At 38.3% G+C, this 25,203-nt stretch overlaps 1 protein-coding gene across 1 annotated transcript in view; it reads left to right on the top strand.

Moving 5' to 3' along the window:
* Window positions 1–22,794, top strand: part of atp10a (ATPase phospholipid transporting 10A) — an 89,667-nt gene extending 66,873 nt beyond the window's left edge. The window contains exons 15-21 of the mRNA XM_022675794.2: window positions 4,318–4,394; window positions 5,698–5,823; window positions 9,827–10,027; window positions 11,684–11,764; window positions 12,016–12,120; window positions 16,213–16,400; window positions 17,384–22,794. Of these exons, the coding sequence (XP_022531515.2) occupies window positions 4,318–4,394; window positions 5,698–5,823; window positions 9,827–10,027; window positions 11,684–11,764; window positions 12,016–12,120; window positions 16,213–16,400; window positions 17,384–18,161 (1,556 nt within the window). The 3' untranslated portion in view covers window positions 18,162–22,794. The remainder of the gene's footprint in view (window positions 1–4,317; window positions 4,395–5,697; window positions 5,824–9,826; window positions 10,028–11,683; window positions 11,765–12,015; window positions 12,121–16,212; window positions 16,401–17,383) is intronic.
* The last annotated feature ends 2,409 nt before the right edge of the window (window positions 22,795–25,203 follow it).

Below are 25,203 nucleotides of genomic sequence, written 5' to 3'. Positions count from 1 at the left end.
TTACACAGTGAAAGACAGTCAGTCAGGCTTTTGATAAAGAAACAAATGTTAAAGCTGATTTAGTTTAGCTGTTGTTACACTAGCACTGCTCAGCTTGTGTCTTTCTGCTCTAAAACAGTCCGTTTGTGAAGAGATAGTAAACTAATATTGAGCGTATATTAAGACGCGCCCACTCCCTTCCAACACTGTACACAGCATCATTCAGGTATGCAGAGCTCGAAGGCCTGATGTTGCTGAGGAAACACTACAATATTACTACTTTGCATCCTTATTTTTAGTTTTGGTGTTCATTGTGTTTAACCTTAAAACACTTCTACTAGTGTATTGGCTGATTAAAGACATTAAAAGTAAAGTGAGGTGGGAATAGTATTAAAATCCGTACTCTATGTATCTTCATTGAGCTGCTTTTTGTTTTTACTGTCTGAGCTTGTTTACAGACTCTGAGAGGTTCTGACCAGGATTGTAGATTAGGGACACTGTGTAAACTGTTTTTTTCTTTCAATTAAAAATGAAAGTTGTCCAAGACTAGGTTTAATCCCGGTCTGGCAAACTGCCCTTTAAAGATATACTTTTTAAACTTTTAAAACAGTTTTTTTTATGGATAAAGTAAGGCATCATAATCCAGTTCAAGCAAGTTATTAAAAAAAAAAAAAGTTTTTAAAGTGGGTTTTTCACTCTTTGAATTAAGTTGAACTGCAACTGTAAAGCAGAGCTTGCATCAGGCTTACTTTCTGGTTCTTCTTACAATTTCTGAAAAAAGCCAGTCCAGGGCAGTAATAATGCCTAACGTAGCTACTCGTTTTGTCAGTTCTCATACATTCTTGCTCGCCAAGTGAAATTTGGAGATTAATAGTGCCCGGTTTTGCCAAGTAAACATTTCAGCAGTCAGCGGACAACCTGTGTCTGTACTGTCCTCTCTGCAGAGTGCCACATTTTACAAGCCCACGCAGCACTCTGCCTAATTACCCAGATGGCTTCGAAGAGAGAGAAAGAGACAGAGAGAGAGAGAAAGAGAGGGAGGGAAAGAGTACCATGAGAGAAAGAAAAATGGAAATGTAAAATGCAAGCCACCTAAATGCAAGTCTTGACTGACCCACCTGCCTCTAGCAGAGAGGAGAGAGATCTTTAGAGGTCACTGTGAGATTGAAATGTTCCTCCAGGTCTCTTATTTAATAAGGTTTTTAATGTCTTGCTTCTGAGAATGATACAGGCACGAGTGTCGCATTAAAATGATCATTTAAGCAGAGCAGAAAGTAGAAATGGGCCCTCTGTGGTCATATGAGTGAGAGTTTCATTTAATGATTTGGGACCTTCTAACTTTTCTGCGTTTTTTTTTTTCTTCAATGGATGCAGTGATGTTTAGGAGCAGTACTTCAGTATCCTACTGTGATCAAAAATGAACTTGCTGACTGTTGCTATTTTATGTTTATTTGCCCAAATTATTTGTACTGTTTTTTGTGAGTTCTCCCTAGATTATTTTCTAGACATTTTTCACAAATTAACCCCCTGAATAGCTGTGAGGACAATTAACAATGGCTGTTTGTTGTTTTCAGTTTGGTGGTCTTTAACTCAGGTTACTGTTGTTTTGTTTTGGTGCTCTAAGAGTTAAAGGAAGGCTTTGTTATGGATGTGGATCCCTTTTCATCTTGTAGTGTTGCACTGTTTACGGTGCTGAGTTGAAGAGTTGTAACAATAGTTAGCTTGTGGTAAAGTTCTATTCACAGTAGTGCTGGGCGAGTATGGCCTAAAAAAAAAAAAATAGACGATTTTTTCACAAAACTCAGATTTTTGATTATAATCGATTTTTTTCCACCCACTAAAAATCAAACTACAGATGACAAAGAAATGGTTCAAAACTAGCTTTACCTGTAAAAAAAAAAAAAAAAAAAGAGAAATAATGCACTTAACGAGTCACAACAAAACTTTAAAGCAGAGATTATTATTATTATTGTTGTCCACAATGAATCATGGATTTTAGATGCAGTTTTTAGAAATGGTATCCCCCGTGTGTTTGTGTGGGAAGTGCTTTAACATTTTTTGGTATGAGCTCAGTCCTCGGCAGAATGGTTAGAAATATGCGCGTGTTGGTCTGAGGGAGGCGCCGGTAACCAATGTAAAACAGATAAACACTTCAGAAATGAGTAGCGTTTTCAAATATTTTAGATTAAAAGGATAAATGTCTGTATGTAAAATTGCAATCACTCCTATTTTATTTTTTTTGCATTAAAACTGAGGTTTTAACTGGGTTTGAACCAGTCTTTTCTCAGAGTGCACTGCTGACTGACAAGCCATGTTAATCACACTGTAGAAATTGAGAGTGTGATTGATACTATGGTGTGTGTGGTGATTGCCGTGGTGTTGCTAAGCAGTTGCTAGGGGGTTTCTAAGCTGTTGCAAAGTGGTTGCTACATTGTTGCTATGATGTGTTGGCTGCTTTTGCTTTGGTGTCTGGGGTGGTTGTCATGGTGTTGCTAGGTGGTTGCTAAAGTTTTGCTCTGGGTCTGTGGTTGTTGCTAAGGTGTTGCTATGGTTGTTACGTGCTCCGTGCTTCTCCTGTACTGTACTGTATAGGGCATTGACGTGTCAAAACTTTTGACCTAATGCTGGTTTATCCAATAGCTCCTCCACACACAGCTCCTCCACACACACACAGTACTGGTGAGCAATGCAGAGAAGGGGTTCTGTACGACAATTTTACCAAAGCCGTACCTTGTATCAGTTCATACAGCATATTTTTGGAAAGTACACAAAGAGTTCTGATGATTAGACAGTAATATCTAAAGGCTTTGGATTGATGGAACAGAACAGTCAACCCCTCCTGAGCCTTCAACATCTTCTAAACTCTGCTTGAAGATGGGATGTGCTTTCCCTGACACTGTAGCTGCAAGAGATAGGGACTAAGGGTGAAGAAAGGATAGATGGAAAAATATACAGGAATATATAAAGAAATATTAACACTGTTCATCTGTAGCTCGCTCAGCCACAGCATGACTGTTATGGATGAAAGCCATATTGGAGCTAATGTTTCTGTTCATTTTACTGCTGGCACAAAATCCACACAGGTTGTACTGTTCAATCTGAACACTGAGCACTTGGCACTTATTATTATGCACATTTTATTAACAGTCATGCATCATTTTACCAGTCACACACCTACCATATATGTTCACTCCTATATTAAATATTGATATAATATTACTGACTGTACTTCATCTGTTGTTGGACATCATAACAGCCACCCACTAGCAGAGGCCATCAATGGAGATGGTCCAGAAACCTGGCATTGAGAGTTTAGTGGGTGTTGTGCTGATGCATACGTCCAGCTGGTCAGTTGGTTTGCTTGTTTTCAGAATGTGTCTGTATATATTTAAGGGAAACAGGCTTAATAAAACATTCAATTAAATGGTCAATTGAGTAGTTTAAAGGACTTAATTTATAGCAATAGTTATATTTTGATGATGTTTGTTTTGTTGCCTTTTTAGATTATAGTAATCATGATAATCTAATGGTGATTTCATACTTGTCCTGAATAATGGTGTCTGGACCCAGATAAGATTCTGGGCTCGTTTGAAGTAATGGTTCACACTAGAACGCCATTCAAACCATGGGTCAATTGTGCAGTTCAATAAGTCACTTTTCTGTGTGTAGGTTTGCAAAAGCTTAGACTTGCTGTTTGATTCTTTTTATTATGTAGCTTGGAAACAAACAATCAGCAAGGAACAGCAATTTTCGGATGCTAGGTATTTTTACTATGCAGAAGATTATTATTATTTTTTTTTTGTATTTTGATTCTTAACCATGCAGACCAGTGTCAGGACGAGAACTTCCCTCCAGTCGTATAAAAGTTTGTGTTTGTATTAGGATATACTGATGGAAAGTGAGGCAGTGTGATATTTTGAAGCGCCACTTTTCTTTAAGCTACAGTAGTGTACTCTTAAAATAATAAGATATTTACAAAATAATATATAATTATAATAATTTAATAATATAATAAATCTAATGCCCCTGAAATAACCAATAGCGTGACCGCACATGCAACAATGGCAGCCCATAGTAGACTGCAATCAGACCACCAGACCAATAAGGCCGATGTTAAAATGCCCTAAAGATACTAAAAGCTCTTTCTAATTGCACAGTACAGGCATTTAAAATGAGGGTAGTGTGACTCTACCGCACACCGCACAGGAATGTAGAGATTATAACACTTATTTTGTATTTCTTTTTAATTTATTTAATTGTATTTCATCAGTATAGAACTCTGACATACTGCTATGTTTTATATTAATAATATCCCCCTCTGTTCTTTAATAATGCTAGGTGATGGGGCTAATGATGTCAGCATGATCCAGGTGGCGGATGTTGGAGTGGGCATCTCTGGACAGGAGGGCATGCAGGTAAGGAGATGCAGAACTAAAGTGTGACTCAGGCAGTGGAAGCAGGTAAAAAGATGAGGTCACTGTCATGATTTGGTGTTTTATGGTGACTTTAAAGTCCAATTCATCACACCTTTCTGAGGGAACTAGTTTGCTAAGACTTAGGAAATCAGCAGAGACACACTTTCACATTTTGGTTGTTGGGAACATTACCCAAAGCTGCTAATCCTCCTTTTGCATGATTTTTGATTTTATTCATTTTCAGTGCTCCCACACAATTTAATATTTTAATGTATAAGTAGATGTGCAGGTCTTCCTATTAAACAGCTTGTAGAAACTGTTTTTTTTTTTTAAATGTTGAAAAACATAAGTGCAGGGGCTTAATGCGTATCCAGAGGCACCAGCTACTTGGCGCTGGATCAATGTATAGCATATGCCACCCTCACCAGGTCTTACCCTTTGTCCTCTGCTGGGAACAAACCCTGGACACTGACAGCAGCCCTGGCAAGTGCTGCCCTCCTGCCACCTCCCTGCACGTTCCCTTCCTGTGCCAGGTGATGGCATCCCGGCCACAGGTGCAACAAATTCGTACTGATGAAGAACTGCACCAATTAACCTGAGGGTGAGGCAGCGAGAGGTGCGGTATGCCGCGGGCACATCTGCTAAACTCTCTGTCTCCTGCCTCTTAAAAACGACTCAGGCCTGATTTATTATTTCATTAGTAACTCTGCACACTGACGTCTCATTAAGTCTCAAGATGCACTTAACTTCCTCCTCGTCCTGCTGAGCACAGTGTGCATGATTAACAAGCTTCTCCCGTTATGAACCTGATCTCCACTTAATCCTTTAGACCCCGATCAGAAAAGTCCCCATCTCCTCCCGCTGTTCTTCTGCAGTGAAAGCTTTTTTTTATTTTTTTTTCCAGCAAAAAAAAAAAAAAAAGACAGGAAGAGACTGACAATGGGAACAGAAGAGATGTCAGGCTAAATGTACAACCCTGCGTTTGGAAAAAGACTGATGGATGACAAGATAACTGTCTGATGCATGCAGCTGTCACAGATGTCTTATAATAAAATGGGACAGGAATGATGTGTATGTGGGGCGTTTTTGCGGATCCCTTTATGCAAAAATGTCATTCATGTTTTTTTTTATTTTATTTCATTTTTTTAAACAAGTCTTTGTCGCAGTTTAGTTTTACACCTTGTTTTTCTCAAATGTGTAGTTGCTATAATTGAACATTCACTTTTTTTTTTAGTTCACACTGAATGGAGTGCTGTGACATTCCCTTGGTCTGCATGATGCTGACTTGCTGTTGTGTTTACAGGCAGTGATGGCCAGCGATTTCGCCCTCCCTCGGTTTCAGTACTTGCAGAAGCTGCTTCTGGTTCATGGGCACTGGTGCTATTCTCGTCTGGCCAATATGATACTCTACTTTTTCTACAAAAATGCAGTAAGTTGACTATTTAAAAATATCTAAGAGAATGTAATATATATATATATATATATATATATATATATATATATATATATATATATATATATGTGTGTGTGTGTGTATGTGCGCAGTGTACAGAGGAGCTTCTAAGTTTGTGAATCCTTTAGAATTTTCCATTTTTTTGCATAAATATGCCCTAAAATATCATCAAATTTGGGTCATGCAGCAAGACAATGACCCTAAGCACCCCAAGTCATTTTACCAACGAATGGTTAAAGAAGAATGAAGTTAATGTTTTAAAGTGGCCACGTCAAAGTCCTGACCTTAATCTAAACTATATGTAGTGGAAGTATCTGAAGTGAGCAGTTAATTTGAGGAAACCCACCAACATCCTAGAGTTGAAGCTGTTTTGTATGGAAAAATTGGCTAAAATGCCTTCAAGCTGGTGTGGTGGAAGTTTAGGTGCAGTTATTGCTGCGAAGTGGGGTCACACCAGATACTGAGAGCAAAGTTTAACATGTTTTTGCCACTTAGAAATATGTAATATTAGATAATTGTCCTCAAAAAATAAATGACCAAGTATATTTTTTGTTTATTAACAGGGTTTTCTTTTTCTACTTTTAAAACATTTGAAAATCTGATTATTATGTTTTAGGACCTATTTTTGCAGAAATATAGAAAGATCTAAAGGGTTCACAAACTTTCACATTTTCAAATCCTTAAATGAAATGATTTTGGGCTCGACAGCAATCCATTGAAAGGACCAAATAACCTATGATCTGTGGACATCAATATGCAGCGAGCAATGATGCTCCATGATGTTTTCAAGTATCCAATTCATAGTTAAGGAAATACAGTAAACCACTGGTCCTTAATCCTCATCTTGAAGTACTGCTGTCCTGCTTGTTTTAGTGTTTTCCTTCTGTAACACTGTTTACCTCAGCGATGGCTCATAAGTTAGTTCATTAGTTGGATCAGAAGAGTAATAAATAATAAATAAACAATTACTCGAGGCACAAAAAAAATGACTCGATCCTTCTTTTAAATTGAGTTTAAACTTGAATAATCGTTTCACCCCTAAAGCAAAGCCTGAGCGCATACATGTTTCAGTGCCTGACATGTCATTATCTTTGAGCAGTGATTAAAAGATATGTAGGTCTGATTTTGTGCAGCAAAAACGACACATTCACTATCCCACATCTATTCCATAAAGTACGTTATCAGCCCTGATCCTGAAAGTTTCCATACTCAACACTTTTTTGTGTTCTCCCTCTATTACAACCTCTTGTTTAAACAGGGCATGTTTACTACCTGTTTAATTAGATCAAATGTGTTGGGAGAAGGCAAAAAATGCTAAAAAGTGCAGGGAAGATGGTACTCCATGTCCAAGGTTTAGATTGGGAAACCACTGCCTTATAAAAAAAATGCATTTCCTAGGCAAAACTGTCAGCTCTGTCAGTAAATCAGCATGACTAATGTATCTTTCATGCTGTGCAGAATTGCAAAAGCAAACCTTGCTTTTGTAACTGACGCAGTGTTTCATATTGAACTGAAGTATGTGGAGCGTCTACACATGAATACAAATCAGCACTGGCGGTTCCAGTGGCAGGCAGGCAGGCTTGGTTTTTGTGTAGTCATGGGGTTATGGCATGTTTACAGCAAAGCTAAATGGCCATTCCCAGATTAGTAATAAATCATGTGAATAAATCATGGTAAATATGGCCTCTGCTTTGAATAAATGAACTGTGTCCGTATTATTTAAGGGCATTTTCACACTGATTTTGCACCGAGTTTGCACCCAGGATCCATTCTGGGCATGTCTGGGGGAGGAGCTCATTAGCACAGCACTCATTGTTATTGTGCTTGTCATTGTATTATCCTTATTTGATATAGAATTTGTCTTGGTGCAGTTTGAATGAATGGCATGGCAATATTGCATTTGCTGACATTTAAGTAAAATAAGTATATTCTATATAACTGAAAAAGTGAATTTGGTAAACAATTTTTACTTAGTTAAAACATAGAAAAAGTTCTAGATCATTTTTAAACATATTTTTTAACAGCTTTTCTATTGTGCTTACTGTATTTTTCTTGTCAATTATACAAAACAGATAAATCTGAACACACTGGTAGATGTCAGAAAACTGCATAATAAGGTTTTAAGGACACATTTCTTCTTAAGAACTGTTGGTGAGGAAGGCCAGAGGTCCTGGATTTTTTGGTGTGTGAAACCATACAAATATTTTAAATGGACTCAAAAAAATACAAACAGAAATGGCAAGATTTGTAATAAATCATGTAAATACTGTAAATTAAGGTAAATATGACCTCCTGCCTTGAGTTTTTTTTAGGCCATTTTCACACTGATTAAATTGACTGACTTTGGGGGAGTGGCTCATTGTCCACATGTAAGAACTCCATCTGATCGATTGTGTAGTTCTGTGTGTTATGTTTCTGCATGCAGTTTCACAAAAGCCCCAGTGCTAGGGAGTTTGGTTAGTCAAGGCGTTAGTTGAGTCACAGCGGTGCTATTTCTTGGTGCTTGTGGCTTACAGGAGACCCAATTAATTGATTATTAATTCATTAATAAAATCGATTATTAAATTAGATTATTAAATTGATTATTTGTGACAGCTAGGGCTGGGTATCGTTTTAAAATGCTCGATTCCGGTACCATTACGATACTTCTTTAATTCGGTACCGATACCCAAACGGTGCTTTTTCCGATATCTTTTTCTAAATTACCAAAAAAGTACAAAAAATATATAATTATTATAAAATGTATTTATACAACATACTGTCACCATCTTTTTTGATGGATTGTTGGAACAAACAGTAAGCATGTTTGTGGACCAAAATCATTGCTTGTGCATAAAATACAAATATTTTTCCTAAGATTATTGCTTTATGCATTTCATTGTTTTTTTTTTTTTACATTGACAAAATTTTATTAAATTATACTAGTGGTGTCAAACACTTAAACATAAGTTATACTCATGATTCTTGTTTTTTATGCTGCTAGTTCCCTGTATTTTTGTGAGGTGGGGCAGTAATAATAGTGTAGTGTGGTTTAGGTCAGGCAGACTAGAGCTTTTTTATTGTATTATAATATCTCAGGAGAGAGAGGCGGCGGAGACAGAACCAGTAAGAGAGAGGGAAACAAAGAAAGCGCAAGAGTAAGTGAGCGAGTGAGTGGCTGAGATTTTAGCACAGCGGAGGTGTGTCGACAATTTAAATGATCACAGCGAACATGCTCACCTTACCTCTGTAGTACCAAGACATTTCGGTCTGTGCCTTTTTGATATTGTATTTTGATACCAAGCCCTAGTGGCAGCCCTAGTGCACACACTCACTCCACAAAGCTGAGCTTATTACAGTACCCTCCCTCCAATCCTATAAAAGTGGGATATTATTAGGATATACTTTTGGAAGGGAAAGTAATACGATAAATAGTTGCAGTCACATTACAAAATTAGCCAATCAAGCAACCTCACGCGTGCTGGGGAGAACCTTAGACCACCAGTTTCTGGAGGACCAGAGAAAGGTACCAAAAAGGTGCACCTGGGTCCATAAAAATCGGCTAGTAAAAACCAAGCCTATAAGTACAGTAAAAAAAAAAATATATATATATATATATATTTTTTTTTTTTAAACACCACACACACAACATGATTACCTTCCCATTCTCTGGCTTTACTCATAAAGATCTGCAGCAGAAATCTCTACACAGACTTGACTGAAGTCATTTTCCTTTCCTGTCAGCCGTTTAAAATGGGAGATGCTTAAGCATCAGTTTGCTCTCTTTATATGCTCTTTTATTAATGAAGATCTATTCTTGTGTGGTCCTGGGAGCGCCTCCACTTAATGAAGATGCATTGCTCATAATGAGACAACAGCTGCATCCTTCAGTGTGGCCTACCAATCTTTTTTTTTTTTTTTTTGCTCCTTCTTCTTCTTATTATTCTTTGTCCTTACTTTATTTTTTTTCTCCTTTTGTTTTTTTGAACTCCCTCTCCAGATGTTTGTGGCCCTCATCTTCTGGTATCAGTTCTACTGTGGATTCTCTGGTTCAGCCATGATCGATCAGTGGTATCTGATCTTCTTCAACCTGATGTTCTCTGCGTTCCCCCAGCTCATCACTGGCACTCTGGACAAAGACGTGTCAGCAGAGACCCTGCAGGAGCTACCTCAGCTTTATATGAGTGGACAAAACTCTGAGGTACCTCCTTTTTTCCTAAAGGGACCTTTTTCCTTTTTTTGTTAAACAAGAGTTTGTATTAATAATTTATTTACCTGTTATATAGACTTTTATATTAATGGTGTAGACATACCTTGGTATATTTACTGTATATACCACATATTTTACCATCTGTATATGAAAATCTTAAGCTGAAAAAGTGTCTGGTTTTAATTTATGATGGATGTAATGTCCTTACATAAGAATACCTCCATGCCGAATTGATATGCAGCTGCATATCATTGCTGTAGAAACAAGCATCTCTATTTTTGTTGATGTTTCATTTACAACATAATTTCCTGATGATTGAACCAATAGACATTTTCCAAAATTACCTAAAATAAATTATTTTTACATTGACTTTCATAGAAAGTTAAAAAGGTTTTATCCCTCTCCTGTAAATTTGTTGTTTTGGTGGTACTTTTTATTGGACATCAATGATATTCATTATATATTCAATAACAGCTGTGCTGTCCCTGGCTGCTTATTAGCTAAAACATTAAAAAAAAAATAGGTAGAGTAATTTTCCCTTTTTTTTCACTTTTAACACAAAGTATCATAGAATTTTGAAGTGTAATAAAACATTATACACGTTTTTAAAAATAAAAAAAAAATGTGACGTGCAAATTTATTCAGCTCCCTTTACTCTAAAACCCTTAAATAAAATCCAGTGCGATCAGTTTGCTTCAGAAATCACTTAAGTAGTGTTTTTTTTACATTTATATATTCTAAAAATCCGAATCACCTAGTAGTCTATTGAAGCGAAGTCTTTGAAGCGATACCATATGCACCTGACAAGTTCTACCTTATGTGATGCATGTCCCCTAGGGGAATTAGGACATTTATTTCTGCATTATTTCTGGTTCTATCCTACATGATCAGATGTAACTATTGATTTATGTGGGTGGATATGTCAGGAACAGGGGTGGGAATTGTGGGTGGTGATTTAAAAAGAAAAAATAATAATAATTGTTCACAAAAAAAGTCACTTAATTAGTTAATAAAGTAGAATGGTACAGTCAATGCCTTGACCTAGACCCCACTGAGCATCTGTGGCAAAACATGAAACCGCTGCTCAAAGACGCTCTCCATCCAACCTGGCTGAGCTTGAGCTGCTTTATAAAGAAGTTCAAGGGGTATGAATACTTTTGCAAGCTGCTTAGAGATGATGTATTGTTTCTAATGGGTAGACGAGCACTCATGCATATCATATCTAAATATTCCCAATAATTCTTCTTTAACTGAGCTGAAAACGCATTTCTCGTATGGTGTAATTGCTTTTCCTGCCCCATATTTCTATATACAGTGGGTCCTTTAACCTCTGCTAGGTTTTGTAAAACTGCCCAGAGGAGCACCACGAGGGAACGGTAACGGAGTGCTGGGATTGTCCAACACTGGTCAATTAAACTAGAATTGCTACCATTGCGCTGCTCCCTGTATGCCTGTGCTGAGTTTATTGGCTCTGAATCTTCACATTCTCATGCTCCATTAGAATATACTGTATTCTAATGACACAACTTCAGCTTCTGCTGCCTGTTCTGAGAGTTTCAATGGCTGCCTGAGCAGGACTGTTAGTTTACAGCATCTGACCTATTTAATTCACTTATTTATTCAATTAATTTATAATTGTTTTTGCAGGAATATAAACCGTACATGTTCTGGATGAACATGATCGATGCATTCTACCAAAGTCTTGTCTGCTTCTTCATCCCCTACTTTGTGAGTCTGTTTTTTTCCCCACAGTTCACTGCTCATGTATTCTGTGTGTATACATTTATTCATTTTTCCATGTACTAAATTGATCATTCTGGATATGTATACATGGTGTGTGTGTGTGTGTGTGTGTGTGTGCTGCTGCTTAAAGTAATAAAAAAAACATGCTCAATTATGCTGAAAGTTTTTTTTTTTTTTTTTTTTTTTTTTTTTTGTCTGTTTTTGTTTTTGTCCTTCCCCCCTTCTCCCAAGTGCAGGCGTATGCTGACTCAGATGTGGATCTGTTCACCTGGGGCACCCCCATCACTACACTCGCCCTCTTCACCATTCTGCTGCACCTGGGCATCGAAACGAAAACCTGGGTGAGGCAAACTCGCAAATTTCTGCTCTGCTGTCTGATCATCTGCAACAATAAACTGAATTATATTTACATAAAAAGATATTAATACATACATACATAAACACACAGAGAACTTTTCACAAGATGAGGGGAAAAAAAACATTAAAAATTGTGATCAATAATAAACATAAATGCTTGCAATAACTGCGCAAGACTTAACTATTATTCAGAGTTCCCACGGGTCCTTAAAAAGTCTACTGATTTACTGTAAATTTGCTGTAGGTATTACAATTTTAGATGGTGCATTTAATGTCAGTGGGAAAGAACTTGGGAGAGAACTAAGGTTAGCGTAGAGCTAGCTAACATTAGCGGAGAGCTAGCTAACATTAGCGGAGAGCTAGCTAACGTTAACGGAGAGAGAACGAGGGTAAGCGTGAGCTAGCTAACATTAGCGGCGAGTTAGCTAACGTTACTGGGGAAAGAACTGCGGTTAGCGAAGTTAACATCATCGGCGAGCTAGCTAACGTTACTGGGGAGAGAACTATGGTTAGCTTAGAGCTAGCTAACATTAGCTGAAAGCTAGCTAAAGTTAACGGGAGAGAACTAAGGTTAGCGGAGTTAACTTAGTGGAGAGTTAGCTACGTTACCGGGGAGAAAACTATGGTTAGCATACAGCTAGCTAACATTAGCAGAAAGCTAGCTATCATTAATGGGAGAGAACTAAGGTTAGCGGAATTAACATTAGCGGCGAGTTAGCTACGTTACCAGGGAGAAAACTAGGGTTAGCGAAGTTAACATCAGCAGCGATCTAGCTAACATTACTGTGGAGAGAACTATGGTTAGCATAGAGCTAGCTAACATTAGCAGAAAGCTAGCTAACATTAACAGGAGAGAACTAAGGTTAGCGGAGTTAACATTAACGCTGAGTTATCTACGTTGCTGGGAAGAAAACTAGGGTTAGCGGAGAGCTAGCTAACATTAGCAGTGAGCTAGCTAACTTGTTCTGCATTACAATGGAGCAATATTGACAAAGAAAATTGATAACAAATAGGAAACGTTAAGTTTTAATTTTCAATACAATAAATTATTTTCTACCTAAGAAGTTATGACTACATGTTTGGGCTTTAAATTATATTTATTGAGGTCTGAAAAAGGTCTTAAAAAGCATTCAGTTTGACTTTTAAAATTGAGCAAGAACCATGTTATTACTCTACAAGGGCACCGAGTGGTTCAGCGGTCTACAGCACTCCCACTATGTTGGGGAGATCGCTGGTCGCATCTCAGTCATGCAGCTTGCCATGAGCTACTGGAGCCCTAAGAGAGCACAATTGGCTTTGTTGTCTCAGGGTGGGTAGATGGTGGCGCTATTTCCCCTCATCACTCCCAGGGTGATGTCAATCAGCACAAGACATGTGTGAGCTGATGTATAGGAACTGAGTCGCTGCTCTTTCCTCCGAGCGCACTGTGGTGCTACCTGGAAATGTTGCATCAGCAGCAGTTAAAAAAAGATGTAGTGGCTGATGTGTCTGAGGAGCTGAATGAGTGGGACAAATTGGCTTAGCTAAATTGGGAGAAAATGGGAATAAAATTAAATTAATATAATATAGTATAAAAATTAAAAGAAAAAATATATAGTACTTTTTAGATACAGTATCTCTCAGCTTGTCCAGAAATGCATGTGTAAAGCTTGCCCTGTACTGCTGGCTCAAAGCACAAATTACATTTCCTGACTTGTGGGTGAGGACATAGTATAAGTGCTGCATCTTTCTGCTGTAAGAATGTTCATGTTTTTGTGCTGCAGGAAACAATAGGCAGGAAAAGCTTCTCTCCAGGAAAATATGATGAGGTTGTAGCAGTATTAACCTGGCTCAGGATATTTATGCATAGATCTGAGCTGATTGGATTGAATGAGGAGACACCGTACTATCAGAGATGATTCATCAGCATGTCTAGCCCACCCTCCGCCACTCATATTTACTTTCTCTCTCTCGCTGTCTCTCTCTCTCTCTCTCTCTCTCGCTCTTTTTTTTCTCTCTCTACTTCTCTCTTTCCTAGAACACACTGTTGTACATGTTCATCATATGCAGGGGAGGGGGGGAGTAAAGCTAATAGTTTTCTTTGGCCTGTGTTTATATCCAGTGTGCGTGTTCCTCTGTAGCTTATGCCTACCTGGCTTCTCCTCTCGCTCTCTTTCGCACTTTCTCTTGCTGTCTGTCTGTCTCTCTCTCTTGCTCTCTCTCTTGCTCGCGCATTTCAGATTTATGAGGGTGAATTGGATTAGAGCTCTTTCCATTACACCACTGCTGTAAATTTTCAGCTGACAAGTTTCTGTGCGTGAAAAATAGAGGTGTGCCAAAAAATCGATTCACATAAGAATCTTGATTCTCATTTACTACGATTCAGAATCGATTTAAAATGTCCCAAAATCGATTCTGAGGGGCGGGTTTTAGACTGATTTTGGGCTGGGTATTTTTGTTGGACCTGGCAACCCTGGGGATAGCGCTTGTCCCTTTGGAGATCTTCCAGACACACACAGAGCGTAGGTGTTTGAGAATCACCGGTAAGATGGCAGAACAAGCACTATATTACCTTAGATTAACGTGTAGTTTCAATGTTTTATGGCAGAATGCTTCATAACAAGCATAAAAAAGATCGCTAGTAGTTAGTTTCAGTAACTGTTAGCTAGCTAACTAGCTAACTTTCCAGTTCCACCTTAAATAACGCTACAGGTGGCAGCGGGCTGCAGCATTTAAGGCGGAACGGAAAAATAACAATAAGCTAATCAGAGCTAATTTCAGCTCCTCATCACAGAGGAATTAAGGAATGGACAATATGAATTAATTTCTCCACCTCCTGCCCCCTTTCTGAAGAAATACAACGACCTTAAATTAACTAGTTAATCAGCAGCTGCTCCTGAACTTTAGCGCTCCACTGCTATCATCACATCAGCCCAGCAGCGTCACCTACACACCACCGCTAGTAGCCTGGTAATAAAGCAGTGTTATTTATTATTTATTTATTGTTCATTAACGTCATTGTGATATCCCAGTGATTCCTCTGTCACTGAGGACCCACATTCCTGCACATTTTATTGTTTTTGTAACACATTACTTGCTCCAGGACCAGTGTATATTATGGAGGGTTTTTTTTCAATACGATTCATAAGCCAGAAGCAGAAATATTTATAATTCAAATCGTTTTGAATCAAAAATCGATTTTGAATCGAATCGTGGCCCCCAAAATCGGAATCGAATCGAATCGTGAGATAGTAATCGATTCCCACCCCTAGTGAAAAATGCCCCCGGCGGCCTGCTGTCTTCTCCGACACGATGGCTTCTTGTGTGGACGAGGTAGTTCTTCATGGCCAGCGGTGCACATTAAGAGTAAATGTTTCCAAAAGGTAGACTGACCGTTTGGAGTGAAAGAGAGCCTATAGTGTGGTGATGCTGTTCAGTCTGCAGTATCACCATGATTTGGCTTGACTTACGCCAAACTATCAGACATACTGTGAGTGTGTGCCAGTGGTTCAGAAAACAAATAATGAGTCTCAGGTCAAATACACTGTATTGCCAAAAATATTATGCAACAAGTCCAGTCCACCCCCCCCACACCAACTTAATTAAAAAAATAATAATAATGGTATTTATTATGTAAACCATTAAGTAAACAAAGGATATGTTCTTGAATCAATACAGTATAGCACGGCATCATTTTACAATACTTATATTTATTTTATTTTATTTTATTTTTTTTACACCCTTAACATATTCACCACTAAGAAATATATAAATTCCGGATAACAATGACGACATGCAGTTAAGGGGTGAGTAATAAAGTACAAATCTAACATTTACTAAAGAATATTGATAATTTTGTGATTTAGTCACAACAATAAAAATAATGTGGCACATTTGTTACTAACTATAAATCTCCTAACATACATTTTGTTTAGCATTTCACACGTATTTCTTCACTAAATTAAAGTTGTCTAATTATACTCGTTCTAATCGGGCAGTACTGAGTTAATGTACAATGATGCCCACAATATTCTCATGTTGCCACAGAACAACATTAAGATAAAATCGTCACATGCATTTATTTGCTCTCCTTTCAGACCTGGATGAACTGGGCATCCATTGCATTCAGCATAGCGCTGTTCTTCACAGTGGCCCTGTGCTACAACTCCTCCTGTCCCACCTGTTACTCCCCTTCCAACCCCTACTGGACCATCCAAAGACTTCTGGGAGACCCTCTCTTCTATCTGCTGTGTATCGTCACTCCAATCGCTGCTCTTCTGCCCAGGTACACTTTACTCTACTGTATTATAATATGTATTATTGTGTGTTACTGTGTATGCTTTTGGCATCCCTAACTGTAAATCATCAGGAGAAAAGTTAAGAAGACTAATTATAAAAGACCTTCTGAAGATTTAAGAGACTGCTCTACTGTGCATTGACACCTGCACAAATATATAACCTCTGAACCCAAACTTTAATGAAAAGTTGTGGATGAACTGTAGAAGAGCAAGAGGATGACAGAACTAGAACTAGAACTTTTTGCTAGGAAGCATGGGCAACAATCCCTCAGATAAGGACCTAAAAACTAATCCGACTTTAAAAAACACATTTACAGAATGTGATGGTTGACAATGTAGAATGGCCAAACTATTGATTTTGGCCTTTTTCTCTATTTTGTTGTTTTAAACTGAAAAAAGTAATTGGCTAAAATGATCACAAGCCATCAAACCAAGCTGAACTGCTTGAATTGTTGCACCAGTAGTGGCTTAAAGTTATCCAAAAGCAGTGTGTAAGACTGGTGGAGTAGGAGATGCCAAGATACATGAAACTGTGATAAAAAAACAGGGTTATTCCACCAAATATTGATTTTACTCTCTTAAAACTTTGTGAACATGAATTTGTTTTCTTTGCATTATTTAAGAACTGAAAGCTCTGCATCTTTTTTGTTAATTTGACCATTTCTCATTTTCTGCAAATAATGCTCTAAATGACAATCTTTATTTGGAATTTGGGAGAACTGTTTTCTGTAGTTTATAAAATAAAACAACAATGTTCATTTTACTCAAACATATACCTATAAATAGCAAAATCGGAGAAACTGATTCAGAAACTGAAGTCTCTTCTTTTTTCAAGAGCTGTATTTTGAAGATCTCACATTTTTGTTGCATTCCATTGATGCTTGTGTAAAAACAGGGTCATAGGTGCCCAAAGTTCATAGATAAAATTAATAAATCTTCTCATTCACTTTTGATGTTTTATGTGTTTCAGATATTTCTATCGAATCTGTCAAGGATCCTTGTTCCCCAGTCCGATGCTGGTTGGAAGACAGCTGGACAAACTGCCGCTGGAGATTCGCAGACACTACCTGAACCAGAGCAAGATGAAGCTGGGCTCTGTGGGGGCAGTGCATCCCCCTCGCCCTCAACTTTTCCCTTTCTGCAGGCCTTTCTTTAAAGACTGCAGCTCTCGGATCCGGCACACACACAGCAGCAGCAGCACCACCACCAAACAGAAGGACAAAGCAGGACAAAGTAATCCTGTCCACTCGAAGAGCATGGAGATGAAGGACACGCCGGTCAGGTCAAAGAACCCTGAGAATCCTACCGCACGCGCTCGGAAAGGAAGCGGCAGCAGGGCGGGGAAACAGGGCTCAGGAAGCCCCTGTTCTGAAACTGTAGACTCTAGAGGCCAGACCACCGGTTCAGATGGCCTAACAGAGAGCCACACATTACCCTACCCAAAAGACTCTCCTCATGCTGGAGAGATCTCCCACCCTGCAGGCCCAGACGCCTCCCTGAGCCCAGAACAGTCCAGTCCTGAACGCAGCTGGCTCACCTCCACACCTCTGCTGCCTCAGACAGAGAGTGTGCAGCTCATATCGCCCCCTAGTGGGGGTCCTCCAGGAGTGACTTATACAAAGAACCAAGAGGTTTTGGATTGCTCAAACCAAAGCCTTCTGCTACAGAAAGGTGGTGTAGATCCCGCCCACTTACCAGACTGTCCCAAAGAACACTCCCCTCCACCCTCCAGAGTAAATCATCTATGATGCCTTCTACATATCTGTTACTACAGACCAAATTTGCACGTTAGCTCTAAGAAATTTTATTGTATTTTTCAGGAGAGGTATTTTATAAAGCTATAGATGGGTACTATACATATAATATTTTAGATGTGTAAAGTTCAGAATAAAGATTATTTTTATGAGAGTAGGCGACCGATGCAAACTGGATGTTCTTACCATATTTTTTACATTTTACTATGAAGTGCTGTTTTTGTTCTGGTTTTTTTTTTTTTTTTACGTGTTGTTAATGAGCCGTTTCAGCTCATGTGGATTTAATTCGGAGCATTACTTTTTCTGTTACTTGGACCTGCATTATGCGCCGGGTTCCAACTCTTCAAAATGTTCCATCAAATGTACAAAACAGCACTACAGCCATCGTTTTTCTTGAATCTCTTTACCGTTTATGAGAACCACGTTGCCTTGACGGAAGAAATATCATATCTCCCATATATTGTTTTAAAATTTAAGCTTTGACACTTGAACAGTAAAGCTGTACATTTTTTACTTTTTTGTCGCAACTTATCCCCCACCCAATCACCATGTACCTTACTCCTAACCTTCAGTAAGCACAAACTGTACATGCAACAACCCTCCCCCAAACACCCTCCCTGTAGATCAGATATGCACACAACAAAATGCACACTGTAGCTGAATGCTGTGTGTGCATCAGCTTCCCGTAACACACTACAGAGTCTTGAGAGTCTTGAGAGAGGTGAACTATGCCAATATTTCATGTCCTTGCATCATGACAGGCTTGTTGAAGTTTTGCCAGATTTGCATAAAAAACATGAAATTCACCCCCACCACCCTCCTCCTCTTCCTCCACACCATCCCGTCTTTACTGAGCAACATAGCAATGCACCGCTGCTGAGCACCGGTTCTCTTCGCTTTCTGATGCACACGCGTAAACGATGCTTGCATCATTTCCAGCCAAAGATATGAGCATTTATTATATGGCTTATTTTGGAATATATGCGCTGCTTCTTTTTGTATCAGAAACATCGTCTCTTTAGATAATCGTTTTGTAATTGGAGCTGAATCGAGCTGGAATTTCATACCTTATAATGCCAACTTTTCATTCAGGTTTTTTTGTGATGTACATTTCAAAAACATTTGTTTGTATTTTAAGTGCATTTATTAGATTTGATTCTGACAGAAAAGCTGTTCTGGGTCAGTGTAACTTTAGCAGTTTAATTTTCTGACTGTATCAAGCTAAATTCAAACTGAAGAAGAAATTGGTTTTCATCCAATTTTTCAGTTATTGAGTTTTTCATTTCAGCCTTTTGCAAACAGAATTTCAAGAAAGATTAAAAATTGAATCTCCTCTTGATTTTCAAATTTGTCCATTTTTGTATCTTGTAACACAAATCCGATGGTAAAATTAAACTAGAATTAAAATGCAAAAATTAAAAAATCAGAAAATAAAGAAAAGATTAATTTTTTATTTTTCCTGAAATTACGATTGTGAGGGGCAGAGATGAAAAAACTAAAATTGGAAAAATGGATGAAAACTTATTTCTTGTACACTGCACTACATTTAAAAAACGAAATATTAAGTTTTTACATCAATTTTCTATTTCTTCATTCAGCCTTAAAATTAAATTAATAAACATTACACTGACCATTCTGCATCTGCCACAATCTGTTTATCTGGTTATCCCTGTCCCTGTTTTAGATGCTGTTCAAGTAGGCCTGTCACAATAATAATGTAAGCGATTTATCATGCAATATATTTGCTGGCATCAAAAAAATTCCATGTTGGTTTATTTCAACAGTATTTTAGCTAGCCGTGCATTAATGACCAGTGCGGCCTCTCATAAACTATTAATTATTCATTAAAGGTTTATCCCTTAAAATGTATAATTGCATTATTATGCTATTTTATTATCATTCGATCAATGGAATTAACTGGTTATATTTTTATAATAAATTATTTATCGCAAAAAAAATGAATGGTTATCGTGACAGGCCTCCGTTCTGTGTTTTGTATCTCATTGTCCGTGTCCTCGACCAAAGACGCAACAAGCACACATTTAAGTTTGATGAATTCTTGATGGTGTTTTTTTACAGTACTGATAGAGCATCTGCAGATTTCTGTCAGTCTCTGCTGGAAAGCTTTGCTTTATTATTTTTGTTTGTTTGTTTGTTTGTTTGTTTTATTATGTTTCAGTTTATCCATCACCACTTGAGCTGTTACTGTTCATCATACCTTGCCAATACAGGAAGCACTATATATAAATGGTTGTCTGTGTTTATGACCTCAGGCCCTCAGGAAAAAGCCTGCACAGTGCAGGAATAGAGGACTCTGTTCCATATAAACATTCCATTTCTGTCTCTGTCTGCTTTATTTTGGCCGGCTGATACGCGAGGCCGAGCAGAGCGGTGAAATTCCTCGTGATTTAAAACCTGTAACAATGTGCAATGCTGGGTCAGCCATCAGGTTCACCCAAGTGCCTGTGTTAGATAACATCATCCAGGAGGAAAAAACAGCCTGTAATGCAGAAAAAAGAAGCCAAGGGCGTGTGTGACTTCTGAAAGAGCCCCGGTTGGACACTAAATTATGCTTTATGAGAGATTGCTGCTGATCATTTGTCACTTTTGTCCTTTTGTAACCTCGGGGTTTGTGTAGTAAGTCAATGAGTCTTATCAAATTTTCCGAATACCTGATTTATGAAGCGGCTGTCGAGAGAATTGTGGCATTTCTCGAGCATGGGATGCAGTTATTATGTGGTTAGCTTAGTGTGAACTGTTTTGTTTACGGTTAAGATATTAAAACTCTGCTCAATTTGTACTTTTTGTACTGTTGATGTTTCCCGTTACAATGGTTTTGGATTATTTGAAAGTGATTTCACACTTTTTGTTCGTTTTTCTGGTCCGAATCAGTTAGCGAGTTCTTGGATTAAATTGGATTATTTTCCTGTTGGTTTGGTTTGTTTTCACACAAGAAAACCTGCAAGTGCAGCAGAATGCATCACAACAAAGCCATGTGAGCATGATGTCTCCTCTTATTGGTCAGAGCTGTCTGAGGCGGAGCAAGAAAGAAAATACAAAATAAAGGTCCTGTGTTCTAGATCATTGCAAATTTCAATGCAGTTTAATGTGGAGTTGTTGTATTAGTTCATAGCTGTAGTTATTATGTGGGTAATAAACCAAGTTAAACTGCACCTGAACAGCCGTTTAGCCTAAACATGAGGATATATATATATATATATTTGATAGTCGGGTCGGATCAAGGTCTGATCATGTTCTCACTACAAATTAACCGCTTTGGATTTAGTTTGGGACCACCTTCTCTGAAGTCTGCACCAGGAGTCTGTTTTAACTGGACTGAATAGTGCTGGAAAACACCCAAAGACAACCAACACAGATTCCAATCCTGAATACAACTTGATCCGGTTCATTGATTTATTGTTAAATATGGGATGCATTTGTCCATTTTGTTGGGATTATTTTAGTTTTTCTCTGTTTGTTTTGTTTTATTTTCCATTTTTTCCCCTCTCTCTCTGACATTAAACTGTTCTTGGGGGTAGACCAGCATTTTTCCTCTCACACCAAAAGCTTTGCACAGTGTCTAAATAGCAGATGAGAAGCAGAAAACAGCAAGCACACAAGAACCTTGTCCTGAAGTCTGAATAAGTGCCTTGTTTGGGTGTGAGCGCTCTGCTCAGGTTGGGGGAAGTTCAGAGTCGTGAGCAAAGCAGCGACGGCGGCGGCGGCAGCAGTATTGTGTGTGCAGCATGTTTGGTTTATACTTTTATAAACACCTTTTTTTTTTCTACTTTCTACAGAAGAAAATATCTAAAGCTTTATACTACACAGGGAAATGAGCAATGTTTTTATGTTGTATGTCCTTTAGCTGTATGTTGTATGAGCTTTAGTGACATATAAAGCTTCAGATTTATATATATATATGTGTGTGTGTGTGTGTGTGTATACTCTCAGTGGCACTTGTATTGTAAAATTTGCCGAATGCCTTAACACTGGACACAATGCTATTTTTAGACAACAATTGCCTTATAGTACATTTTATATACAATGTATATAGAGCTATTTGACAGTTTTAACATTAACCAATGTTTAATAAACTTTTTGTTTTAAATGAAGTGTTTTTTTTTTTTTGTTTTGTTTTGTAAAAGGTCTGAGCATTTCCCTGTATTTATTTTCTTTGTTTGTTCATTTTGTTGATATGAACACACTCAGTTGAGTCCCTCCCTGGTGCCAGATTTCAGTTCAGTTCGCCTGCCTGCAGAGAATCACATGCTGTAATAGAATTAATTCTCAGCTGCATTCCTCAGTGTAGCGTTTAGCTGCAGGGGAAGCAGCCAGAATGAATGCTCACTCTGATTTGGCCCTGCACATGTAACCACTGGGTACACTTTGTTCACATAATGTGCCTGTTGACGGTGTCACTACTGTCACTGTGTTCCTGGATCACTGTACTGTAATTGAGTTCACTGACATTCCAAAGTTTTGTTCTTCACTGTTTTTAAGGCCCCTCTTCAGAAAAAGTCACTGTTTCTCCACTGGTTGTGTGTTTGTTCCCGCTGTGTTGGTTCTTCTGTTGGACAAGGATGATTCTGGACTTGTCTCCATACTGAAATAAAAAAACAAATGGAAATGTTTGTGTCTGTATATACTTCTGTCATTGAACACTGCCTGTAGTCGCCACCAAAAACAGGTCTCACACTACTGTTTTGTTGAACCGCCTTTAGATTTGATTGCTGCTTTATGCATTTACCGTGGCATTGTTTCGATTCGTTTTTGCAATGTCACAAGATTTAATTTTAATCCAGTGTTGCATTAATTTTTCACTAAGATCTTGCAGCATTGATGATGGTAGAGTCTGACCACTGCACAAAGCAGCACTTCTCCAGCACATCCCAAAGATTCTCAATGGGGTTAAGGTCTGGACTCTGCAGTGAACAATAATGATCTCATGCTCCCTGAATCACTCTTTCACAATTCCAGCCCCATGAATCTTGGCATTGTCATCTTGGAATATGGCCGTGCCATCAGGGAAGAAAAAATCCATTGATGGAATAACCTGGTCTATATTCAGTATATTCAGGTAGTCAGCTGACCTCATTCTTTCAGCACACACTGTTGCTGAACCTAAACCTGAAGACCAACTGCAGCATCAACCCCACATCATTTACTTACTTCAATCCAGGTGGCAACATATTATTTTGTCCAGGCAGTGTAGGTAAACTCATGTGTTCCTTGATTTAATATTTAGTTATTAATTCAAATTAATTAATACTATAATACTATTATTTCTTACTTAATGAAACTACTATAAATTGTTTAGGACTTTTTTGGCTTAGATTTTTTGCTGTCCCACTGGGTTCCATTTTAGGGCCTGTGAAATTGTTTTAGTGACAGAAAAGTAGTTTTATATTTTCTCACTTTCTCTTTCTGTATCTCATTCTCTTTATTCCTTTCTCACTCTCTCTTTTTTCTCTTTCTCTCTATTTCTTCTCTTCCAGTTTCAGGTAGATTTAGTTCAAGGACACTTTACTGAAAATGTTAATTGTGACAGTATATATATATATATATATATATATATATATATATATATATAAGTAAAGAAATGTTGATAGTGGATATTCTTACTTTTTTTTTTACCTGTTTGAAGATACCAGTTTGATGTTTTTAAATAATTTGTATATTAAATTATAAGAATATTTAATACTGCTATGAATATATTTAAAAAAGATGAATTCTTCTCTGATTTTGCTATTTAAATGTATATGTTTGAGTTGAATGAAGATTGTTGATTTATTCTATAAAATATGGACAACATTTCTCCCAAGTTCCAAATAAAAATATTGTGGCGGCTCTGGGTTGTGTGTGTGGCTGACTGCAGGCATGTTTCTGTTCTCCTGTGTGCGAGGATGACAGGGGTGGGGCATCTCCCTTGGGAGGGGTTATGCAGAGAGGGTGGGCACCACTCTGGATCTGCCATCTGGGAGACACACAGCTGGGTTGGTGGCCTTTGGGCTATTTAGCTCTGTGGGAATGGTTTTTAACTCTCCTAGTCTTGTTAAAGACTGTAAGTGAGTGGCAAACCAGTTAAATAAAGGAGCTGTTGAGTGTTCAGCATGAGTCTCATGGGTCTTCCTTCCTCTTCCACGCCACAATATTGTCATTTAGAGCGTTTATTTGCAGAAAATGAGAAATGGCTAAAATAAAAAGGATGCAGAGCTTTTAGACCGTAAATAATGCAACGAAAACAAAGTTCAAACATATCCATAAAGTTTTAATAGTTCAGAAATCAATATTTGTTGAAATAATCCTGTGTTTTAATCACGGAATCAAAGTCAGATTAAGGTCCTCTTTAAAGTTAAACAGGCGCAGTGCGGTGTGTATTTGTTGCATGAAGCTACTCCCATAACCTCCTGCTGCCACTGCGAGTGAGTCATAACCATGACACTGGAAAATCTAATTCCATACACAGAACCAGTGGAAGAAAAACCACAGGAAAAAGAGAGAGAGAGTTACTGTGTTCAGAGCAGAATCCAGCGTTACCCCGCGTGACCCTCAGGAGCGACCTGGAAAACAGTCCTGGGTAAAAGTTGTTTAAAAAGCCCTTACCTCTCTCTATCCCTCACACTTGTGCTGTGCTGAACAGTCTTTTCTTTCAGGACTAAAGATCCCATGAGGGAAGATTTGAGAAAAAGACTTTAATCTCCAGCTCTAGCCGAGGTGCTGGCAGCCTCCTTAAGGACGAGTGTTGAAGATGGATGATCTTTGGCCCGGTATTGCTGCGGTTGGTCTTTGCACGGCAGTTGGAGCATCTGCGGGTGCGTTGCGGGGAGGCTGACGGCAGGGACGTTATTAATGAAGCTCTGTTAAAGCTCGGCAGGGGAGAGGAGCCACAGGACATTCTGCTGATGCGGCCACTGCTCTCCTCTCATCTCCGGCCATCGGCCACAAGTTTCTCCCCTCGCCCTGACATAACGTAACGACATAACTACTCACTGTCTCTTCTCATAGCTAAACTCAAGGATTCATCTTTCTTTATCTG

The sequence above is a fragment of the Astyanax mexicanus genome, chromosome 5 (genome assembly GCF_023375975.1).
Source record: "Astyanax mexicanus isolate ESR-SI-001 chromosome 5, AstMex3_surface, whole genome shotgun sequence".
In the NCBI taxonomy this organism is placed as follows: domain Eukaryota; kingdom Metazoa; phylum Chordata; class Actinopteri; order Characiformes; family Acestrorhamphidae; genus Astyanax; species Astyanax mexicanus.
Note: the sequence above shows the minus strand (reverse complement) of the source record. Positions and strands in the feature narration are given on the sequence as shown.